At 34.9% G+C, this 26,363-nt stretch overlaps 1 protein-coding gene across 7 annotated transcripts in view; it reads right to left on the reverse strand.

The window, feature by feature from the left end:
• CNOT2 (CCR4-NOT transcription complex subunit 2) overlaps nt 1–26,363 on the reverse strand; it is a 126,301-nt gene that overhangs the window by 20,638 nt on the left and 79,300 nt on the right. For 4 of the 7 annotated variants that reach the window (XM_005680177.3, XM_005680176.1, XM_018047945.1 and 1 more), the window contains 3 exons: nt 20,710–20,832; nt 9,847–9,913; nt 661–808 (listed from right to left, as the gene is read on the reverse strand). In XM_005680177.3, the coding sequence (XP_005680234.1) occupies nt 661–808; nt 9,847–9,913; nt 20,710–20,832 (338 nt within the window). Of the gene's footprint in view, nt 1–660; nt 809–9,846; nt 9,914–20,709; nt 20,833–26,363 lie in introns of those variants that run through there. The other 3 variants (XM_018047946.1, XM_018047947.1, XM_013963874.2) reach the window with 2 other exon arrangements.

Genomic DNA, 26,363 nt, shown 5'->3' on the forward strand with positions numbered 1-26,363 from the left:
TTCAGATATACGTTCAAATTGCATTGTAAATTTTTATTCATTTAATTCTTTTGTCTGGTCATTTGAAAAGAAAAAAAAAGCTTTTTGAAAAGTCAAAGTAAACAAACCAACAAGAAAGGGCAAATTATAGAAGAATATACAGTGATAGCAAAGACGAGAGAACTATTGATGTGACTATCACATAAAATACAAACATATTTCACATATATATTTTGAATTTCATTCCAAATGTATGTCATTCTATCTTAATACTAATATGCATCATTTTTGTGATCTGCTTTATTTTATTCTCACTAGAACAATGGATGTGTGGTGAGGGAGCAATAAACAGAATCATCTGAGGAGTGATTTGAAATTGCACATTCCCCTTTGAGGAAGAGAGTTTGCTTTTTTGAAAAAAAGCTCCCCAGGTGGTGATTGATCCTGGATACCTATCCCAGCTGATAACCAGTATGCTAGTTGCAAGATAAAAGCATCTCACACTATACTTATAAATTTGCAATGAAATTAAATGAGCATAGGGTATCAACTTTCTTTTCCTCAGTGAAAGGCACTGAACCAGAAAATCAAATAAATAGTTACTTTATTAAAAAATTAAAAAGCTTGCTTACTCTACAAAGATACATTTTGAGAAATATTCTGGTCCATCAATATAAATACCTGCTTGGAGATGGAGGCGTGTGAAGTGACATTGTTGGTACCCCTGTTGTTGGCGTGACGTGGCTCGGTAACTGAGTGCCTTGTGATAAGCTGCGATTTAATTGAGGGGTATTGTTGCTCATCCCCCTCATTGGAAGGCCTAGTGCACCTATTAAAAAAATTCAGAAGAAGGAAACTCATTGCCATCAGGAATGAAATTGCTATCCATCTTCTGGAGTTGGTAATTTAAAACATTTAAAAATGACCTAACGTAAAATAATATGCAAATTTTAAATGGAAATACTCAATTCACTCCAAATGGACTCTAATCTGATTTTAACAAAAATGTTTGTCTGAAATTTCATATTATGAATTTTCATATTGCTTCCATTTTTAAATTTTTTCTTCTTTGCTTTCATCTATCTTCTTTCCATATTTCTATTTTACAATATACTATGTCTGCCAATAACAAATTAGATGACTTGTTTCAATAAGAAACATTTTGTACAAATATGCCTTTAAGAAATTTGCTATCTTGTGTTTTTATGTTTTAAATTATAACTGAGTTACACAGACATTTAATCCCCACTTTGCTGAAGTAGTTTAGATTTTTGTTTGATCCTTTCTAAATGCATTTAAGAAATAGTTAATTTACTACTATTTACACATACATATTTCTCAACATTACAATTTTTATAAACACAATATGTCAGCAACTGTTAAAAACTCAACCTGATATAGCTATGAGATAAGAATGCATAATATTTCAAAAGATTTCAAAGTACAGTGACCTTCTATTTATCTACCATTTATGGGGCCAGATGTGAGGTTAGATGTGTTCAAATATGTGTACTTTAAAAAAACTATTGAGAACTCAGAAACAAAACATTAAAATAAAAATCAACCAATTGGGATAAATCATTTCCTGCCTCGTGTTAATATAAAATGATATCAATGATTATTTTCTGAATAATTCAGAATAATTATCATGGATATTTAATGTCCTAGATGCTTTCCTCCCCTTTTATCTCTCAAAAGTAAGGATGTTCAGCTATCACTTATGTTGTCATCACACGTGCCTATGAATGCCAGTATGCCTCCTTCCCTCTATCCTCATACTTTTTGATGCCTTCAGTTTCTAGTTTGTTGTGGAATGGCGTATCAGTCAACTACACTTATTCTGAACTGGAGATTAAATAAAAATGGCAAGATAGAATGAAAGTTAATGAATAAGAGGATTTTAGCACAAAGCATCAGACTCCCTCCCCCTCTTTCTGGTCTAACTTTGGGTTCAAGAATTTCAAAGACCTGAATATTTTGAAACTATGACTTCCAAAAAATTAGAATATATTGTATATGTTCTGAATATTTTCCTTCAAATATCTTTGCAAATTTATCTTCTGGCGTAACAGTATACCACTTTGTAATTTGGGATACCAGTGAATCCCGAAGATTTAGCTGGAATCTGTCAGCTTCAGTACTCAGCTTGTAACCTAATTGCATCTTAGCTGAATGAAGCCAACAAATCCAATTTAATATAACTACTACATTCTATATATACTTATATTCCATGAAGACCTGAGCTTGATTCTGTTATTCTTTAAGTCACATACATAAAGGGAACTGAACTAGATTATATGTTGGTTTAGTCATTATATGCATGTCTGGTCGCTACAAGTTTTATGACCTTGAGTATACCACTAGCTACAGCCACTTCTCTGAATTTAGGATAAAATAAGGAGGAACAAGAGATTAAAAACCAGCCCACACAAGATTTCTTCAGAAGTCATTAAGTCTTTGCCTTTTCTCAAGCACACTAGCTTTCCTCTAGGCCCTCTAGATGCTTCTCCCATAATGAACCACCAACGTGACACTTTTCACATCACTTACTAAGCAACCATCTATTGAGTGCCTAATGTGTCAAGCACTGTGTGAGCTGCTGGGGATATGGCAGTGAACAAGACAGAAAAAGCTCACATCCTTTTCCCTAAATATGCTGTTCTAAAGTCAGCTATAGCTGCAAATTACAGGAATGTGTTTCTCACAGTTACTGACCACCAAGAAAAATACAATTTTAGAACCTGAAGGGACTTTAGAGATCACCTAATCCAATGTTCACATTTTACAGATGAGGAACCTGTGCCTCTGATAAGTTAACTGACTTCTCCAAGGTGACTCAAAGAACCAAGATTAGAATTTAGATTTCTTAGTTCCTGGTGTTCTTAACTGGAACCCTATGGGAAACCAATTAAACAGTAAATAAGCACCCTTGTGAGTACTTACTGACTTGTAACACCCTTTATCTATTCTATTTTTTTCTCTTGCTTTCTTTTTCTGAACACGTTTACTTCTCTTCAAACTTTTTCTAAACCAACATATCTTATCTTTCACCTCCATTTGCTTTCTCATCTTCTCTATATCTGTCAAGTTTCCTTTTCCTCTAGATTTACTTTCCCTTCCCATTTCATTCTCTCTATACCTTCGTCATTATAAATAAACATACATGTTCAAAAGAATTGCACCCTTTTGGCGCTTCAGTAAGCTCTTCTAAAGACTCAAGAGATTTGTTTACTTCAACCCTTCATATACTATGCTGTACTATGAAAATATATAACTTGAGAAATATTGTCAAGACTGCAGATTATCTGACCATTTTCAAAATAACTTCTGGAGAAGGGAACAAGAATGGGTAAGATAATTTATTTAATTAATTTTAGATAGGCACACTTGAATTAACCTATAGTGAGGAAAGCAGAGGAAGACAGTATGAAATAAAAAACTCAAAGATTAGCATTTAATTTTATTTTTTCCTTTAACATTTTGATTTCATGAAAACAGCTAATAAATTCAAATGGTCTGAGCTGCATTTTATTGAGCCAGGTGGGTAGGGGAAGAAAATCAAAAGAAAAGAGAGGAATGCATCAATTTCAAACTGGATCAATAACCCCTGAATACTTAATAATGGAGTTACTTTAAATTCAACTGAATTCCTTTAAAACACATAGAATACATACCACTGACTAGAAACAGAGATTTATTTTTAGGAACAAAACACACAGTCATTAAATTTGAGTTGCTTGGGTCAAACTATTAATATTACAACGGGGTAGGGTCAAAGGAAGGGAAATTTTATTTTTACTAGTAAAATTAGAAACATCACAAAAAAATCATCTCTGTCCATGAATCTCCAGGCAAGAATACTGGAGTGGGTAGCCATTCCCTTCTCCAGGGGATCTTCCCCACCAGGGATCGAACCTGGGTCTCCCACATTGCAGGCAGATTCTTTATGAACTGAGCCACCAAGGAAGCCCAAAATATTATACCAGAAGATGTATAAGCTGAAAGGGGAATAAGATATCCAGCTCATTAAAAAAAAAAAAAAACTGACATGAAATAACTACAAGTAGAAATGGTTAAATATGTACACATAAGCTTGTGTACTGGAAGGACAGCAGAATTAAATAAAATATATCAAGCACCTAAGAACTACGTGAAGCACTATGCTACTTCATCTCCTTAGAAAGTATTATAGAGAAGGTATTTATCCCTTTTTTACAGACAAGAAATAAAAGAATGGACTCCTCCCCCCCTAAAAAAAATACCAGTTAAAAAGCAGTTTAAAAGGTTATAGATCTGAAGCAAATTTTTCTTTAATCTGACAGAGATAATAAAGTATAATACTGTATTAGAAGAAATAAATGAACATATTCTAAGTAGATTCCTATTATTTGGCAGGGTGCTAAACAAAAAATGAATTCTTTATTGATCATTTTTCAGAAATCCAAGATATCACCTAAGAAATGTTTCCAGGAACTACTTCCATCGCACAACCTGGTTAACAGCATATTCCTTAAACAGTTATGGCATGATATGTCATACTTTATTCAATATTTTGCTAAAAATTAATAGCATTAATGACATAAGTAATAAGAAAAAAGGTAATAGCAACCAAATTCCTGAATACTCATACGTAAATAGAGTCTCCTAAAATCTTTTAAGAGAAGGGAGAAAACTTAATTGATTCAAGAGGTCTTCAAGTATCCCCTTTCCATTCCCAAAGCAACTGGCTTCCTTAACTCACTGTCCTGCCCACACATAAAGAGCAACCATCTTCTTACCTCCTACCTATCCCCATATACTCTTACCTCCAGCTTGTCCTGCACTAATCTAGTTAATCTTCTCTATATACTATTTCACTATGCCGTTTCCTTCATTAAAATCAAAGAATTTTAGAGATAAAAAAAGTCTCCAGAGAGTATCCAATTAAATTACAGATGAAGGTCATTCAACTTAATTTATAGATGAACTAACATTAGGCATTAAGTGACTTGCCCAAGATCACAAACAATGAAGAATAAATACACTGATTCAATTTCTTGTCTCTAATTTCAACCAATCACACTTTCTGCTTCCTATAGTAGGTGCTAACCTTTGCATCATATGCAAAACTTTTAACATCTGGGTCCCTGCCCAGAAACCATGACTTAGTCTGGGTCCAGCAATTCACAGGCAGTGGGATTTTTTTTTAACTCTTGTGGGTGTTCTTTTTTGCGGGGGAGGGAGCAGTAAGGGTTGAGAAACACTGTTGTATAGTTAAATCCAATTTCAGTTTGTTTACTCTTTAAAGTGCTCTGTCAACACCAAAAAATTCTTCTGGTCTTTATTTTTCCCAGCTTTACTGAGATATAACTGACATAGTACTTTTCCAATCAACTTAATATTTTACTCACCCAATACAAACTCCAGCTTCTAGACATCACATACTCAACTTACACTCTTCTTCATAATTTCCCTAGCCTTCTTCCCAAAATATATCCCCATATTTTTACTCATATCCTTCTCCCCACCTAGAATTCTTTCCCTCCTATTGTTTTACAGAGATAAAAGACTATTTAAATCAAAAAATCAAAACCCAAACTGCTATGATCAAGGTGTTTACATGCAGTACACGTACAGTGTACTTGGGTGTATATGGAAGGTGCCTCTAACTCAAGACATGAAAGCAGAATGAATTTGGGATCAGAAAATGTTTGCTAGAGAATATTGCACATTAGCTGAATAAAGAAAGAGCCCTAGTCAGGCATTTGGTAGTGGTGCTAGGAGTTGGGTTGGGGTGAGGGGTGATGTAAAAGTGTCACAGCAGTTCAATCTGAGAAAACTGCGAGATGTGTGAAAGTGAGGACAAGAGATATATGCCTGGTGGGAGAGTGGGCTTGCTTCTGAGCACTAAAGATATACGAGAGAAGCATGGGTGAAGTTAACCTGGCTTTAACATCCTCAACTATGAGAAGCTGCTATGTTAGAACCCAGCCACAATTCCCAAACAACATTTGTATGGATCTTCACAGCAGGTGGTACTCTATCTGTGGAATAAACTGTGTCAATCTCCTACCGATACCTTACACTCCTCCTCAACCCAAGTTTGCACAACAGATTAGTGGCACATTTTCACAAAGTAATGCAGGTCTTAAACTTTAGAGATCACCCTTGATCCTTCTCTTCCGTTCATATTCCACATCCCCAAATCATATTAGCTGTATGTCCGAAATATCCCAAATCTAACCACCTCTCAACATCTCCATCACTAATCCAAGCCACCCTATTTTCTTGCCTAGACTGCTGCAGTAACTGCCCTTTCTTCCTATCACTTGGCCCACTTCCACTTAGTTCATTTTCTACGTAGCAAGGTGATATTTTAAAAAGGAAACTGTATCTTAAATTCCCTCCCACTAAACTTAGAATAAAATCCAAATTCTTTATCAAGCCTTCACAAGACTCTATGATCTGACATCTGCTACCCGTTTGTTCATTATTCTGGGCCTCTCATTCATCCTTTAACACATGAGGTTCACTTTTACATTGTCATGAATTAAGAACGTTTGCATTCACTGTTTTCTGTACCTGAAAAATCTCTTACCCAGGTCTTTCCAAGGACCTCCACTTCTCAATAGTCTGGTTTGCATTCAAGTATTACCTTGTCAGAGATACTCTTTGCCTACTTGAAAACTGTTTATCCCATCCACTCATCCACTAATATGGTAATTTTTATAGTACTTATCACCAGAATATTATTTGTTTACTAAATGTTTGCATACTTATTCTGTGTCTTCCTTCATTAAAATGAAAGCTCCATGAAAACAGGAACTTTGTTATTTGCCATACTCTTCAATCCTGGAATAATTCTTCACTCATGGTATAACACAATAAATAAATAACTGCTATCATAATTCCTTAGTCAGTGGACTCTTGGAGTCTGTGGATTTAACATTTATAGTTTCTACTCTGTGTAAATTGCCCTCCAGAGTCATGACATTCAGTAAGTAATATGTGGCACCCAGGTTTCAAAGAAACTCATATTCGAAAAGTTAAACTTGTAAAGTAAGGCAATCTTGGCTCTACTATTTACTATCTTAGGCAAGTCCCTTAACCTTTAATAGGGTTATTGAATACCTTAAAATAGGGAAATTAATTTCTGGTTCCCTGATCATTCCAATCCAGTACACAGCTTCAGGGAGCCCAGAGGTCCTTAAACCTAGACAATGTACCTAAAATATTACACACTAGTAGAGAACATCATGTAACTTTAATACAAGATTCCATTCATCAGCTTCTACAGTTACCACTTGATGCACAGCAGTTACACAAACCCTTAGATGAAAAGTTAATTACATATTTGTATACAATTATACTATACTAGAACCCCCACTTAGCCCCAAGTCCAGAGTTTTCTGGGTATCATTATGTACTACACAATCACTTCCACCCAAATCTGGCAAAATCCACCTTTAAGCAGCTCTGTATCCATTCAAGGAAACACTCCTTCCCTTGTTTAAACTCAGTGAGTCTGAGGTTTGGAGAGGGCGCTCTACCTTCTTCACCTTTTCCACCTCTGATCTCTCTAATTACCAAGAACAAAAACAGACAATAGACCTTCATTTTAATGGCTCAAATTCCTACTGAACTTTGCCCATCTGAATAAAGAGTTAATAGTGGTACTCAATCCACTTGGGAGGCAAAAGAATTTTGTTGTATCAAGTCCAATGCACAATTAAAATTAGCTGCCATAAGAATAGCATCATCAATCTATTCCTACCTACTTATTCTATCTCCCCATCCTTTATTAAGGTCAGCCCCTCAAGTTTTCTCTTTCTGACTTACTTGTACTACCGAAGCTGTGATCCTAAATGGTAGCTGATGTTCTTTCTGACCAGGTTCAAACTACTTTGGCCCTGCTAGGTCTATCGTAACAGACAGCCCAGGAATGCAGGCTCTATTTTATTTTACTTTACTAGTTGTAGCTTCCAGGCCTGTGCAATAGAAAGAAATAACTACTTCCTGACTTGAGACATTTCAGTTCCAGGTGACCTATGGTTCACTTTTTTATAAGCTAATACCTACAATGTCAGTTAAAAGAATAAGCCATGCATTGAAAACGCTGGTTCTTCATTGCTACAGTAATATAGCCATTTATTATTTTAAACTCCAACAGGAAATATTTGTCATATATGACTTCTTTTTAAATTAATAAGTACCTAAAAATCTTTCCTAATGAAAATAACTTTCCACATTTATTAATCTTTGTAAAACTATCAGCACAATCATGTACACAAATTAAGAGGTCAATAAACGTTTATCATACCAATGAAATAACTATATTCCAAACCTAGTCCAGGCTCTTACTTAGCTCAATTACAATTTCACATTTGCTGGTTAAAAAAATTAGGTCACGTTTTCAAAGTCCATACAGCTGATAACGCTGTAAAATAACTGACGTTCTTTCTTCATTAAATAATCTTGGCTTCTCAAATTTAACTTTTTCCTTTCCATTATCTACTTTCTGCTGTGATAAACTGTGGGCTTTAAAAGGAAAACAACTTAAGTTCTTTGTAGTGATTCTATAGGAATAAAGGGAAGCTTTAAAATAACTAGATATTTCCAATGTAAGGGTTACCAGGAAAGTGAAAGTAGTAGATTTCAAACAAAAACAGTCCAAACAAAACAGCTAGCTAATAATATTCCCTTAATAATGAGAATGAATATTTGCTGATAAATAAGCAACATCTTTTTTGTGTAATAAAAGGCTTTAAAAATGTTTTCTACTTAACTAGAGGAAAACTGTTAATACCAGTAAGTGATTAATAATTTTCCTTACTAATTCTGTCATCAACAAAAATAGGGCTATGAAACAAAAGATGGAGAGAAAAAAATAAGATGGAAATTATAATGTATTTTTCTAACAAAATACGTTATTTCCCCCTGCTGAATTTCAATATACAATTGAAGGGTAAAGTGGTATGACAAACTACTCTGATATCTATCAAAATTTGCCTTTTATTGGGAAAGAGTTCAAAATGAAATATCTGAGTTTTATTTGAAGTTGGTTAAATTACTTGGTTATCATATTATCTGCTTCAGTTACTCTATTATTCTGTAATTTTTCATGGGAATTTATACCCCTTTTAACACTTCCCTCCCACTAAAGAGATGAGAAATCAGTAGTCTCTGACATTAAGAGAGATGATATACCTTATTAACAGATAAGTATGGAAAATTAATTTGAAAAATTGGTGATAATTTTTAATTTAGTTTTACAAAAATTTTATGTTACAATAATAGTTAACATTTATTGAGCGCTTACTATGCGCTAGGCACTGTGCTAAGCGCTATAAAAGTTATTACAACACAAAATAAGAAATAAAATCTTGTATATGGAAAAAGCATTGAACTATGAGTCAAAAACAGAGATTAGATATACCCAGAGTGAGCTACAGTAAAGAAGTATTTGCTAAACAAAGAGAGCATTTCACAAACTGCTAGGTATGGGCTTACATTAATAATAAGGCCAAAAAACATAAGCAAAACAACCCACTTAACTGGCCAATCAAAATTCCTTTAACTTCCTCTAACTGAAAACACAGAGGATGTCTACTTTTAATTTGTTTAGCAAATCTTCTCCAAAACTACTGCAAAGGAACATACAGATATGAAAGAGGTAGAAGTAAATTTTGATCTACCCTATATCCAAATAATTGTGAATCAGAAAGGTCTGAAATAATGAGGTTTTGCTAAGTAAAATAAGGAAAACTGAAAATTAAATATCCTTCCTTTTAAATCCTAGAATAAACCCACAAGGGCAGCATTATTCTTTATTTGATAGTTACTTTTTTCTTTAAATAAAGTATCCCAGAATAAATACAAAATTCTTACTTTGTTGCCCGTATAAACTTGCCCCAAACTGAGACAGCTGACCTGATGTAGATGGTGATGCCAGCATCTAGAAACAAATTAATTATATTAGAGCATAAAGAAAGTACACAGAACATTGCATTGACACTTTACATACAACATATCATAGTATGTGAGTCAAATCCACATTTCTTCTCAATCTTCAGAAAAACATAAACATTGCATAGTGAATTCCACATTAATTAAGAGCATATCACACTGGATGACATCCAACTATGTAAATAAAATACAATTTTTGATCACTATAAAGTGTTTTTTCTCCAAATTACTCTAAATAAAACTATGACAGCATCATTACTTTACTTAAAAAAAACAAAAGCTAACTAGGATAATAAATACATGAAGACAGTACCTCAAGTCAGTCTCTATAAATTTAAAATTACTTGATTCTTAAATAATATATTAAGCTGTTTTAAATTCAGTTATTATTTTATTTATTGAAAATTAAATTATCTAAGTAGAAAGCTTTGTATTTTATAATAGCTACTGATTTTTATATAGAAATAATTGATGTGTATTAAGTGGGTAGAAAAATCTAACAGACATACACACAAAACCATATACACGGAGACATGGTACAACACTAAAGGACAAACCCAAAATACTTACAAAAACATTTACACCTGGTATATAATGTGCGTTGTATGTACAGGCATGGCATTTGTACACAATGCCCTTCAATCTACTGCATTATCTCCCCCCCGCGCAGAATAAAATTCTTTGAAGGCATGTTGTATTCATGGAACATGTCATTTTTTATTTCCTCATAGAGACTAGCACTGCATGTAGCAGTGCTATAAAAAAGCTAGATACTTAAACTGAGTAAATGAAAATGTGTATGCTTAAGTGTATGTTTGTGTATTCCCTGTCTTATATTAAGCAACCATCAAAACACCTTAATTAAATAACATGAGTCATGTCATCAAAAGGGTTATAATCTAGTGCAAGAACAGAATGAATTATATTAATACAACTAATTATGTTCCAAGGCACAGTGTGATAAATGCTCTAAAGGAAGTATAAAGCATCACTGGAGGAAAGTTATTTCTAAAAAAGGGTAGAATACTTTGTACAGTGTTAACATCTGATGTGGGTACAGATGAGGGGTCTTCCAGGGAAAGTACATGCAGCGAGTGTGATAAAAGCTAGTGACATAATTAGAAAACAAAATACAAGAAAAAACAGTGACTGAACAATAGAGTAATTAGGAAAAGGAGGTAAGGCCAACCCTATGCACACTGGGGCACAGAAGAATGGGAAATAAAGAGTATGATAGGGCCAGAGGTAAATGGTGTTCTTAAATGCTATGCAAAGATGGCTACTAACTATGGCAATAAAGAGAAAATATAATTTTTAACACTTTCTTTGGGAGCCACACTGCGTGGCACGTAGGATTCTACTTCCTTGAGCAAGGATCAAATGCAGGCTCCCTGCTTTGGAAGCCCGGAATCTTAACCACTGGCCTACCAGAGATATCCCAGAAAAATAATTTTAAGCCGGGAAGTGACATGATCAAACTGTGTGCTTTGGGAAGATAATTCCAAGAGCATAACTGGATGGAAATGGTAAGATACTAAGTTAGAACAGAAGCGGGACTAAAAAGGAGTCCTACTGAAATGGTTGAGGTAAAGGGGAAAGGAGGTGGATGGAGACTCATCAGACAGGGAACTATCAGAGGCCATTCTGGTTTCCTGTGACGAACTGGGTCGACATTGACAACATTAAGAAAGCCAGGAGGAGAAATATTTTAACAGTAGAGTCATACAATATACATTTCCTGCTATCTTAATGCTGAAATTCTGAATTGTTTTAATTATTCTGAAATTCAGGAAAGTTTTTATACACCGTAGTTTTAAACTAATGACACACCAGACTCTTCTGGGGTATAGCTAAATTCATACTAAACACTATATTTAAATACAGCAACACATTTTCTAAAGAAGCATCAAACCTTATAAATATTCCTTCTGAAATCTGAAGCGTAAACAATATAAACAATTAAACTAAAAGAATATGCATTTTATGCCTGACCAAGTTCTTTTGTTAGGTACAATTCCTGTTACTATTACCACATAACCACAAATATTTTAAGCACATTAAAAGTTCATTTCCAACTTGCAAGAAAAAGATCAAAGAAAATGTATAATGAAGCTTTAGTTGGTGACAGAAGGCCTTAATAATCATGATTTTCTATATCATTATAATCTATGAACAAAAGTAAAAGAGAATAGTTTCTTCAGGCTTCACATATAAGATGCTGGCCAACATGAACCCATGACTTAGAATGATACATAAAGTAAATATTCTAGAATGGACCACTGAAATTTTACTTTTCCCAGAAATGTATATGCTTACTGTGTACATAACTCCAAAGAACAGACATTTTATCTACTTTCTCACAAAGGTTATACATTACAAGTGAGTTATAGGTATCACTCCTCTCAGCACTGAGAGATAACGCAGAGGAGGAGACACCACGAAGGTAAAGGAAGAATGGATCCTTGGGCCAAAAATACTTGAATCAAAGAGCAGTAGGGTGACCCAACTACCCGTGTGACACATTAAATATTATAATTTTCTCTATGTATGAGGACATGAGGAAGGTTAGTAAATGCTGCTTTACAGAAATATGAAAGCATCCAAGTAAAATAAGCATTGATCAGCTAAACATATATTCAAATGACTTCAAAATGTGTCAAAAATGCAAATATATAATTTCTTATGAAATCAATCCTATTGGTCTGTGTTAGTCACTTGGTTGTGTCTGACTCTTTATGATCCAGTGGGCTGTGGCCCACCAGGCTCCTCTATCCATGGAATTCTCTAGCCAAGAATACTGGAGTGGGCAGCCATTCCCTTCTCCAGGGGATCTTCCCAATCCAGGGATCAAACCCAGATCTCCTTCATTGCAGGCAGGTTCCTTACCGTCCGAGACACCAGGTAAGTCCAAGTGGTATGTATTTTTAAACTCTGAAAGCATGCTTCATGAAACATATTAGTGGTAAAAACAGACTTTAAAATACATTTAACACACAATGAAGGAATATGGGGTAGAAATGGTATTTGTAAGAACAGAAAAATGTTCAAGAAATGTACACTGGCACGGAAATAACTATAACTAGCAGACAACAGAAAATTTACATAATTTTTTTAAATGTTGAAAGTTGACTATATACAGATAAATGTCTTAGAAAAATATAGAACTTTAGACCAAGAGACATACTTTGTTGTTGTTTAGTTGCTAAGTTGAGTCCGACTCTTGTGACCTCACAGACTGAAGCCTGCCAGGCTCCTCTGCCCATGGGATTTCTCAGGCAAGAATACTGGAGTGGGTTGCCATTTCCTACTCCAGGGGATCTTTCTGACCCAGGAATTGAACCTGTGCCTCCTGCATTAGCAGGCAGATTTTTTGCCAGTGAGCAATCACTAATACCCTAGTTTTATATTCATTTTTGCTTAAGAAAAAAAGTTTATCAAACTAATTCTAGGTAAAATGTCACACAATCAACCAGTAAGTAGGTTACTGTGTTCCCAGTGTAAAACTATCATAACAATTATATTCTTCTTCATTTCTCAGTCTACAACATATTTCAGTCAAAAACCAACACTAAAAACCAGGAACAACCAGAGGAAATAGTAATGCAATTCAAGTCATTTCCCTCACTCAACAAAGAGCTCCTTTATCTTTTTGCTCAATATACAGAAAGCCAAGGAAATCAACAAGTAAGAAACTGTGCTTTTAAGTCATTGCCACTGTTACTAGATATAATTCTGAAAATCATGACCAAAAAGTCTAAAATTATTTTGTTTTACAAAATGTGTATTTGAAAACTTTATAGTAGGCAAATCTGGCTCCTTTGCCTAATAATAGGCAAAACTGCTCCAGCAATCCGTAACAGCAAAGAAGTGTTAATTATTCTGTCCCCCCTCATGCTTCCCAACAGTGACCACCTCTCACAAATATTCCCTCCAATAAATGTACCTTCAGTCACAAAACCTATTTCAAGAAACATTAAAATCAATCTGGTCAAGAAATAATTTTCTCCATAACAAATGACTTCAAAATACAACAGAGTTTTATTAAATTAAAACTCCATGACCACAAAAGCAATTTAAAAGTGAAATAAACTTTTAAGTGTTCCTTAAAAATCCATTGTACAATAAACTTAAAGGTATGGTGACAATATAATTCCGAGCATTGTCATTTTTTTCTAGGACGAAAACAGCAAAGATATATGACTCTGACTATATAATATATACAAACAGAAAAAGAAACAAAGGTAAAGAAAGCTTTAAAATCTAGATACAATCTGAAAAATATTTTAAAATTAAAAACAGTATGGTTAAAAAAATAAGAAACCACTAAAGTCAGAATGAAATCTAGCAAACAAAAAGAAAGACTATGAGAAAATAATATATTAAAAAGACAAAAAGAAGAACGGGACAAAGGAGGGTGCAGGCAGCAAAACAAGAGTCATTAAGTCATAGGGCCTTGGTAGTTTATAATCACAAGCCAATAACAGGCATTTCAAGCAATTTTGATTAAAACATCAAGTTTTCAAGAATAACATTTTTTTTAAGTATAATATATGCTAAAATAATCAATGTAATACATTCTAATCGAACATTTAACACAAAATATTTACTAAAAAGAGTATGGCAATGAACATCTTTTATTGTCTTAATTTTAGATCAGAGTCAAAGCACAAATTTATAGAAGGCATGATAAAGGCTCTTAATATGCACCGCTAAACCGTTTTCTACAAAGTTTGTATTAATTATGCTTCTACAGCAAATTACTTCAATGTTCCCTTTCAGGCAATGACTACTCTTCCACTTAAAAGCAAACAAAGAAAAACATCAAAAAAACAACAACAGACCCTCTCTACCACTATGATAGGATGAAATGGTATTTTCTGACTATGGATTTTTATGATTGTTATTAATGAATAAACATATTGCAATTATTTTTGCAGCTATATCAAAATTTGTTATACCTTTTAAGTGTATCATTTTAACTCCCTTTTATAAATAGAACTTTATCTTTAAAATACAGTCTGAAGATTATTTAAATGCCAATGAAATTGAGATTTTAGAACATTCCCTTCAAATGATTTGATATTTAATTCTAATTTCTTTAGAGTCTGATTTATTTACATTTAACTCTATTAGGTTACTGCTGTCATATAAAATTTTGACATATTTATACACATTCAAATTTTCTATTAAAAGTTTTAAAGGTTATTTTGAAAGATTTTTAGGTAAACAATCATATCATCTGCAAATAATGTTAACTTTGTTATTTTCAATATCAACTCATTTCCTTCCCTTTCTCTAACAAAGACTCAGTAAGAGCCTACTATCTCCTACACCTTATTGTAAGTTCTAAGAACACAGCAGTAAACTAGAGAGGCAAGGTCCTTGTCTTTGTTAAACGAATTCTACCGCAGTAGACAGGGTAACAAATAATTAATAAATATATACATCAGGTAGAGATTGGTGTTATAACTGTTAAAATGCAAGAAAGAAGTTAGAAGGTACAGCAAGAGTAGTACTGATATTATATACAAGACTACTTAGGAAAAGAGTGATCAGAGAGGCTTCTCACATGAAATATTTCAGCAGGTACATGGATGGAGTGAGAAAAAACTATGTGCAAAGTGCAAGCTCCTGAGACAGGAACAAATTCAAAGAGCTGGAGAGTCAGCCAGCATGACTCCATCTGTAATGAAATACTAATTATGAATATGACAACAATAATGGTGATAGATGGTATCCTTATTTTAGACTAGATTTTAATAAACTATCGATTATTAATTGGCCTGAGAGAAATCTTAGTTGCCATAATTGCTATAGGCTAACACAAGTATGAAAGGTAAAAGTTCATAATGGTTGCTATTTGTCAAAATGGGAAGTAGCTTACTCTAATAGGTTTTAAGAGTTACTTTTTTAAAAGTAAGGACAGACAGGTGCTACATTTTGTATGTCTTTCCAGCACATATTAAAACAAGGAAAAAGGGGTTCCCACAAGTTGTGCTTCCAAAATGCTTATGCTTAAGTTATCAAATGAGTGCAACAAAGACTTAGATTAGAAAATGTGAGCAATTTATTACAGATATATTTTTAAAGAAAACCCTACATTGCTTAGATTATATTGTCCCCAAAGAGTTGTCTATTATGTAATATGAATAGTTTTTCATTTTCTGTAAGTTCCCTCCGCCAGAACTGCCCAAAGTCTCAGACCTAATAAATGGCAGCACTAAGATTCAAAAAAGGGAAAGGGAAAAATCAAGCTCACATCTGCCTATGATTTACTTAATCTTGTGAAAACATTTAAGTAATGAGTCTGCAATGTTTATAAAATTACTTTTATACCTTAAAACCAGGAAACTCAGCATTCTATAAAAGGACACATATACATACAGGCATCTCTTAAAATAAAAGATCTTGGAAAATATGAAGTAGTTTTAAAGAAATATTTAGCAATTTAATCAGCACACAATCTTACAAAGAACAGTTTCCCAAATACTTCTACCATCATGCATATGATGAAGACACAAGTTACATGGTCTACAGTCAGGGCAGATAGGAATCAGTTAGGTTTTGGAGGTCTTTTTGCTTCCGAGATTTTTCTGGATAGTTGGACTGAAGATTCACTCAACTACTGGCCAGTTTTTCTTTATCATAAATTACAATTTAAAATTATTTTCTCACCAGGGAGAAAAAAAAATTGCAAAAATGTCCCAGTTACTATGTCAAAATTTTTTCTCTTCAAAAGCCTTAAAAGCACAAAATAACCATTATCCGCAGATGATATACACAACTACTGAAAAAAAAACAAAAAGAATTAAATGGATTGTCATAATTATTCTTATCAGCATCCACATTTAATATTTACTATTTGCTCTTCTTTAAGTTTTGCATATAGCTATTCATTCAGTCCTTAAAACCACCCATGAGTCATGTATTATAGATGAGAAAACTCAGATACACAGAGACTGAGTAACTTGCCTAAGGACACAGCTAATAAACCATGTGACTCAGATATAAATTCATAATACAGTAGAATTTTCAGAGTCCATAGTCTCAATCAAAAAATAATAGAAGAGTTTTGTCAGGTAGCTGGTTATAAATATATATACATACCAACTATTCCATACATCAGTAAAAAGCAATTAGAAAATGAAAATGGCTACCATAAAACCCTACTTACTAAAGGACATAAAGAACAGAAATAAAAGAAACACACACTTCTGAAATAAGGTAAATACCAGTATAAATGTGTAACAGTCAAAAACATTTTTGTGAAGGATGTGAAAGATCTTATATAAAGACGTGAAAATTGCCTATAAAGCTACAGCAATTCAACTATGTTGTAGTTCTTCCACAGAATCAGTATGATAAACAGAACCAGAGTTTAGGAACAGGCCAAACACATCAGATCTTAGTAAATATTAAGGGAGAATTCCAATTAGCCTAAATAAATAGTCTAACTCAGGGGTGGGCAATTTACTGAATGCAGGCCAAATCCAGTACAATGCTTATATTTGTAGGATGCATAAATTAAGAATAGTTTTCCATGTTTTAAATGGTTATATAAATACCTACATATTATCCTTTATTTAGCCTCTAGGAGAAGGAACTGGCAATCCACTCCAGTATTCTTGCCTGGAGAATCCCATGGACAGAGGAGCCTGGTGGGGTGCTGTCCATGGGGTCGCACAGAGTTGGGCACGACTGAAGCGACTTAGCATGCATGCATGCATGCACTGGAGAAGAAAATGGCAACCCACTCCAGTGTTCTTGCTTGGAGAATTCCAGGGACAGAGGAGCCTGGTGGGCTGTTGTCTATGGGGTTGCACAGAGTTGGACATGACTGAAGCGACTTAGCAGCAGCAGCAGCAGGCCCACAAAACCTAAAATATTTACTATCTGGCTCTTTATGGAAAAGTCTTCTAATCTGTGACCTGAACTATAAAAAAATGTTTTCAGACAACTGAATACCAGATAGCCTTAGTGGGTATGGGCAGCAAGAAAGGTAACCTGGCACCACAAATTCATACCTCTATCCAAAACACATTTCTAATGAAGTTACATATGAAGAATTAAGCACAAAAGTTCTAGAAGAAAGTAGTTGGGAAAAGTCTTCCGGAGGTATGACTTCAAATACAGAAATCATTAAAACCATAAAGTTACATAAAATATATGAGTCAAATGCAATAAATGATAAATATTCTTATATTTAAAGAAAAAAAAACAGCCTGAAAGCAAAAAACTGAAAAAACAAAATTTGTGACAAATAACAGAAGGTTATAATCTTAATATATTGGAAACACTAACAAATAAATAAGACCTATCATTTCAACAGAGAAACAGAAAATGGCATAAAAGCAGTAATCCACAAAGGAAGAAATAAAAATGGCCAATTAAACAGAAAAAAAATATCACTGGTGTGTGTGCGTGTGTGAGTGTGTGCGTGTGTGTGTGTAAATTTAGCAATATTTTAATGTACATTACAACAATAAGTTTCTTTTGTCTACTGGCAAAAGTTTAAAGGTAAATAGGTGGTATTCTTAAGGGCGCTGATGACAGTAAAAATTGGTACAAACTTTCTAGTGAAAAATCTGTCAATATGGCTCAGAGATTCAACTAAATATATTTTTAAATAAAAATATTTGAATTATAGAATCAAAAAGTTTAGCAATAAATTACTCCCAACTTGCACCATTACAGGTAATTTTTCCTCTCCCTGCTCCATGCATATTTTCTAAAATTTGTACAGTATCTCTGTACTGTTTTCTAATGAAAACAGATTCAACAATAGCAGCAATTCATAAGCAGCCTACAGTATTATCATTTCCATTTTCAGATGAGAAAACTGAGGCTTGAAGTTTTTGCTAATGGGCAAAGCCAAGATCCAAACCCACATCTGCACCGTGTTAGAGCCCAAATTCTTAATCCCTATGTCTTACTACCTTCTTAATTAATTTTTGAAAGAAGTTTTTTTGAAGCAAATCATTCTGATATTTCCGTGACAAACAACTAATCTGGAGTAGTAACCAGCATATGTATATGCATGTATATAATAATTCTGACTAAAAAATTTTGACATACAGTATTTCTGTTCCTTAGAAGACAGATATCCCTGTCATTCATTCTCTGAAAATGCTTTAAGAATTTCAGTTAGACAGCTTCTTATCTTCCTGATCAGAATGAATACTTTCCATCAATAAGCAATAGTGCAACACCATTTTTGCATCAATCTTAACTTGTACTGTTACAATCAGAGTAACACACCACACAAATAAGTTTCTGCAATGATGCTACCAGAAAGACAGCCCAAATTATTAACTGTAATATCAAAACTTAACCTTAGAAATTTATGTTAAAAAATTCAATTATAATTCACATCAAATAGCAAATAGCTAGAAAGGCAGTAAAATAACAGAAAATTAATCAGATGACACTATTCTGTGAGCTACTCAACTGCACAAAGAAAACCACCAAACACTGAATTTGAAGAGTCCTAACTCCAGTACTCTTGCCTGGAAAATCCCATGGACGGAGGAGCCTGATAGGCTGCAGTCCATGGGGTCGCTAAGAGTCGGACACGACTGAGCAACTTCACTTTCACTTTTCACTTTCATGCATTGGAGAAGGAAATGGCAACCCACTCCAGTGTTCTTGCCTGGAGAATCCCAGGGACGGGGGAGCCTGCTGGGCTGCCGTCTATGGGGTTGCACAGAGTCGGACACGACTGAAGTGACTTAGCAGCAGCAGCAGCAATAATGCATTTAATAGTTAGTTGCCAAAATGACACAACTGTCAACTAAAAAGGAATAACATCAAAATAGAAAAACAAAACCAAACCCCATGAAAATTCTAGCTTAAACCTTGAATAACCTATTTGTAAAATTCTAAAAGATAAAGGAAGTAATTTACTAATGATTAACTTTAATGAAAAATGAGGGCATTTGTTGTATATCTTAAAATTTTGTAAGTGTTTTAAAACATCAGCAAGAATCTCATTAGGTTGATACCTAGAGTAAATTGCTATCGAGAAATTAGGAATAACAAGTTTATAAAAGTTTGAAAGGGGAGGAAAAAGTTTGGCAAGTACAAAATACAAGAATGCAACTGGTTTGACTACAGTATACAGTGTATAATTTAAAGTAGCTTACCAGAATTTGAAAATAACAATGGAATTTATTTTAAAATACTTTATCAGCTTGCTAATTATGGCTTGGCTGTGTTCTAAATCCTTTCATTACAAATGAGATTACTGAACTAATAACCTTCCAAAGCATTTAATTCATACTTCTTTAATACACAATCTTCCATGCCGTGAATACAGTTCAATATTTTTCTACTGCAGCATCCCTACAGCTAACAGAGAAGAGATGTCTTCCTATCTGAGGTCTAGGATTATAACCAGAATAGTACAAAGAAAGTTTCACTGAAGCCTGCCATTAAAGCTTTAAATCTGTACAAACCAGCTTTCTGTTCTTTATAAAAGTAGTATTTTAATAGGAAAACTTATTTCATAAATTTTAAAAATCAATGATCTAGAAGTAATATCACATTTACCTCATGTCTTAAATACTTCCTAGCACAGTATTACTATATCCCAACTTGAAATCATACATTTTGTTTCCAATTAGAATGTTAGAAAGTTCATCATTTCGGTATCCTAAGGGCCTACCACTGTGCCTAAAACAGAGTCACTCAACCAAAGATGGTACTCTGCAGTTCATATTCTGCTTTCGAGGAATCAGAAAGAAACAGACATACACTATGTAAATACAGCTTAACCGGTTAACTTACATCTTTTTCTGACCGATGTGGAAACATAGAAGACTGGCTGTAGTACATGTTTTCGTCATGGTAGTCACTGTCGACCCCCTCTACAAACTTCTTTCTTGAAGCACCAAACATGCTGTTTGTCACCTAAACAAAAATATTACTTTTATCAAGAATAATATTTTGGAAAATGTCAAGCTTTACCTTACTCCTATGTAAAAAACAAAATGGAGGGAGTACTGCTAAGATAAAGAAACAGGTCAACTAAGGATTAAGGGGACAGGTGAGAAACTCGCAACAATGTAGTAGTAAATGTTTATTTGCAGGTCCTGAAAGTAAGAGGAGAAACTTAAACTCTGTTGTATGCAAAGATTCCAATTCCTTTACAAGAAAAAACATCACTATTCTTGAAAAATGGCAACCCAAAATACTTTCCATACAAAGATTTTTTAAAACATATTTGGGTTTAACTATTCAAAATCTTCACATGCATCTTCACTATTATTCAATATGAATAATTATTATTCAGTATGAATAATCCTTAAGTATCTGAGGATTCTTACATCCAGGAGTGTCTCTGACATCACTATATCTACTTTCTAAACTAGCTGTTTTCCGAAGTATATCATCTTCACTAATAAGCTAAGTTTATTGAGATAAAGCACTTTTTGAGCCCATGAATAGCATACTGGAAATTTTATCTCAAGTCACAAGCTTTCATTCATGTTAACAGTAAGATAAACTTTTCATTCATCATCCTGGTGTAAATTTAAGATCTTCACCAAATAACCTGCTTACTCTTGTGTTTTAAGTCTTTATCACATCCAACACTAGTAATTTTGAGCACTCATCATTGTAACTGCTAAATTTCTGCAAACTTTTTCCCCCAACATGACCTCTATGAAACTTCCAAAACTGACAGGTTATTTACTTCAGGTCAATGTGTCTATCCCTAGTAGTACACTTTGTAATTCAAAGTCAACTGAAATGTCATGACAGGAGAGATTTATAAAGACTTGAGAACATACAGTAACTACATGCTTTCACAAAAAAATTGGGGGGAAAATTCATCAAATTTGACATCCATCTGGTACATTATGAATAAGTGTATTCTTTTGCCACTCTAAGTAAGAATAAACAATTTCTTCTCATTTCAAAATAAAGACTGTAGTTACTACCATTTACCAGTAGATATGATAAACTGATAAGACTGCAGGCTTTAAAGGCCAAATGTGATATCCAAGTCTGTTGAAATCACCCAAGCTATTTAATAATCACTTAATATCTCAAGTTCCATGTTAAATCTGTATGAAACTGAGACGCTACATATTTGTGTTTTCTCTCCCTCAGGCAAACACCCAGGGAGTCTGTGCAAATTTGGTATTGATGGAAGAGAAACATTTTTGTCTTCCTCTGTCTAGGCATTTTATATGTTTAGTTTTGCTTTCAAAAAAGTAAAACCTCTTTGCACACTATTCAGGTTAGGTTCAGTTCAGTCGCTCAGTCAGTCCGACTCTGGAACCCCATGGACTGCAGCATGCCATCACCAACTCCCGGATCTTGCTCAAACTCATGTCCATCAACTAGCTGACGCCATCCAACCATCTCATACTCTGTCATCCCCTTCTCTTCCCGTCTTCAATCTTTCCCAACATCAGGGTCTTTCCCAGTGAGTCAGATCTTCCCATCAGGTGGCCAAAGTAGCGGAGCTTCAGCTTCAGCATCAGTCCTTCCAATGAATATTAAGGATTGATCTCCTTTAGGATTGACTGGTTTGATCTCCTTGTAGTTCAAGGGACTCTCAAGTGTCTTCTCCAACACCACAGTTAAAAAGCATCAATTCTTCAGCACTCAGCCATGTTTATGGTCCAACTCTCACATCCATACATGACAACTAGAAACACCATAGCCTTGACTAGATGGACCTTTGTTGGTAAAGTAACATCTCTGCTTTTTAATATGCTGTCTAGGTTGGTCAGAGCTTTTCTTCCAAGAAGCAAGCAACTTTTAATTTCTTGGCTGCAGTCACTGTCTGCAGTTGAATTTGGAGGCCAAGAAAATTAAGTCTTTCGCTATTTCCACTGTTTCCCCATCTAGCTGCCATGAAGTGGCGGGACCTGATGTCATGATCTGTTGTTTGAATGTTGAGTTTTAAACCAGCTTTTTCACTCTCTACTTTCACTTTCATCAGGAGGCTCTTTAGTTCCTCTTCGCTTTCTGCCATAAGGATGGTGTCACCTGCCTATCTGAGGTTATTAATATTTCTCCCAACAATCTTGATTCCAGATTGCCCTTCCTCCACCCTGGCATTTCACATGATGTACTCTACATATAAGTTAAATAAGCAGGGTGACAACATACAGCCTTGACATACTCCTTTTACAATTTGGAACCAGTCTATTGTAGAAAGAAGTTTTTTATTCTGTACAATTAATTTCAGAATTCTAAGAGGCTATTAGTTGGTTTTTATGATAAATGTTATATCAGAATTGTCAAAAGAAGAGTTCGCTTTGCTCCATTTGAATTAACTCATGTATGTAAAATTGAGAAGAGATATCCTGGTACTCTCCTGAAACTTTTTTGAATTCTGTAAGTTCCACGCCATTTTCCTGTGATTTTCCTTTCCTAGAATTATAACTCAGTAGCAATTATGATTTAAAGGGAATTAAACGTTATCTTTAAGTTTTTTTTACAACAAACCTTTTAAATCTCATGTGTAAAGAGCCTTAATTTGCAGACAATAAAGTGTTTTTTTCCACTGTCACTTTGCTGAAACAAAACTTATTTAAAAAAACATCTTTTTCCTTTTAGGGACTACTTAGACAGTTAGTGGATAGGTGTATGGGATTCTAGCCCCTAAAATTACAGTCAGAGTTACAGAATAGCTTCAGGACCATCACCAATCTGCAAGCACATCTGAAGATGGACTGGCTGTGTTTCAAGGGCTCAGGAGCTGTGGTTACCAACGGCTACAGCATCGAACAATGCAGTGCTAGATACGGAGTCAGGAAAGAAATTAAGTGGATTCCACAGCTACTGGCCATGGCACTCAGCTTGAGAGGATCTGGGGTTAGGGTTAGGGTTGCCCAAAGAAGATTAAGTATGTTCTAACAAATTAATCAGGCACTCTATCAGATCTAGTCTCGTAAATCCATTTCTCACGTCCACTGTATAATCATAAGGGATTTGATTTAGGTCATACCTGAATGGTCTAGTGGTTCCCTACTTTCTTCAATTTAAGTCTAAATTTGGCAATAAGGAGTTCATGAGCTGAGCCACAGTCAGCTCCCGGTCTTGTTTTTGCTGACTGTATAAAATGTCTCCATTTTGGGCTGCAAAGAATATAATCAATCTGATTTTGGTGTTGTCCATCTGGTGATGTTCATGTGTAGAGTCTTCCCTTGTACTGTTGGAAGAGGGTGTTTGCTATGACGAGTGGGTTCTCTTGGCAAAATTCTATTAGCCTTTGCCCTGCTTCATTCCATACTCAAAGGCCAAATTTGCCTGTAACCACAGGTGTTTCTTGACTTCCTACTTTTGCACTCCAGTCCCCTATAATGAAAAGAACATCTTTTTCGGGTGTTAGTTCTAAAAGGTCTTGTAGGTCTTCATAGAACCGTTCAACTTCAGTTTCTTCAGCGTTACTGGTTGGGGCATAGGATTGGATTACAGTAATATTGAATGGTTTGCCTTGGAAACGAACAGAGATCATTCTGCTGTTTTTGATTGCATCCAAGTACTGCATTTCGGACTCTTGTTGACATGATGGCTACTCCATTTCTTCTAAGGGATTCCTGCCCACAGTAGTAGATATAATGGTCATCTGAGTTAAATTCACCCATTAGAGTCCATTTTAGTTCGCTGATGCCTAGAATGTTGACGTTCACTCTTGCCATCTCCTGTCTGACCACTTCCAATTTGCCTTGATTCATGGAACTAACATTCCAGGTTCCTATGCAATACTGCTCTTTACAGCATTGGACCTTGCTTCTATCACCAGTCATATCCATAACTGGGTATTGTTTTTGCTTTGGCTCCATCCCTTCATTCTTTCTGGAGTGATTTCTCCACTGATCTCCAGTAGCATATTGGGCACTTACTGACCTGGGGAGTTCCTCTTTCAGTATCCTATCATTTTGCCTTTTCATACTGTTCATGGGATTCTCAAGGCAAGAATACTGAAGTGGTTTGCCATTCCCTTCTCCAGTGGACCACATTCGGTCAGACCTCTTCACCATGACCCGTCTGTCTTGGGTGGCCCCACATGGCATGGCTTAGTTTCACTGAGTTAGACAAGGCTGTGGTCCATGTGATCAGATTGTCTAGTTTTCTGTATCAGATCATGAACTCCTTACTGGCAAATTTAGACTTAAATTGAAGAAAGTGGGGAAAACCACTAGACCTTTCAGGTATGACCTAAATCAAATTCCTTACGATTACACAGTGGAAGTGAGAAATCGATTTAAGGGACTAGATCTAATACACAGAGTAACTGATGAACCATGGACAAAGGTTCATGACATTGTACAGGAGACAGGGATCAAGACTATACCGATGAAAAAGAAATGCAAAAAAGCAAAATGGCTGTTTGAGGAAGGCTTAAACAAATAGCTGTGAAAAGAAGAGAAGCGAAAAGCAAAGGAGGAAAGGAAAGATAGAAGCATCTGAATATAAAGTTCCAAAGAATAGCAAGGAGAGATTAAGGAAGCCTTCCTTAGCAACCAATGAAAAGAAATAGAAAAAAAACAACAGAATGGGAAAGACTAGAGATCTCTTCAAGAAAACTAGAGATACCAAGGGAACATTTCATGCAAAGATGGGCTCGATAAAGGACAGAAATGGTATGGACCTCACAGAAGCAGAAGATATTAAGAAGAGGTGGCAAGAACACACAGAAGAACTGTACAAAAAAGATCTTTATGACCCAGATAATCCCGATGGTGTCATCACTCACCTAGAGCCAGACATCCTGGAATGTAAAGTCAAGTAGGTCTTAGAAAGCATCACTACAAACAAAGCTAGTGAAGGTGATGGAATTCCAGTGGAGCTATTTCAAATCCTAAAAGATGATGCTGCGGAAGTGCTGCACTCAATATGCCAGCAAATTTGGAAAACTCGGCAGTGGGCACAGGACTGGAAAAGGTCAGTTTTCATTCCAATCCCAAAGAAAGGTAATGCCAAAGAATGATCAAACTACCACACAATTGCACTCATCTCACATGCTAGTAAAGTAATGCTCAAAATTCTCCAAGCCAGGCTTCAGTAATACGTGAACCATGAACTTCCAGATGTTCAAGCTGGTTTTAGAAAAGGCAGAGGAACCAGAGATCAAATTGCCAATATCCACTGGATTATCAAAAAAGCAAGAGAGTTGCAGAAAAACATCTATTTCTGCTTTATTGACTATGCCAAAGCCTTTGACTATGTGGATCACAAGAAATGGTGGAAAATTCTGAAAGAGATGGGAGTACCAGACCACCTGACCTGCCTCTTGAGAAACCTGTGTGCAGGTCAGCAAGCAACAGTTAGAACTGGACATGGGACAACAGACTGGTTCCAAATAGGAAAAGGAGTACATCAAGGCTGTATATTGTCACCCTGCTTATTTAACTTCTATGTGGAGTACATCATGAGAAACGCTGGGCTGGAAGAGGCACAAGCTGGAATCAAGATTGCTG

This window comes from Capra hircus, chromosome 5 (genome assembly GCF_001704415.2).
Source record: "Capra hircus breed San Clemente chromosome 5, ASM170441v1, whole genome shotgun sequence".
In the NCBI taxonomy this organism is placed as follows: Eukaryota; Metazoa; Chordata; class Mammalia; order Artiodactyla; family Bovidae; genus Capra; species Capra hircus.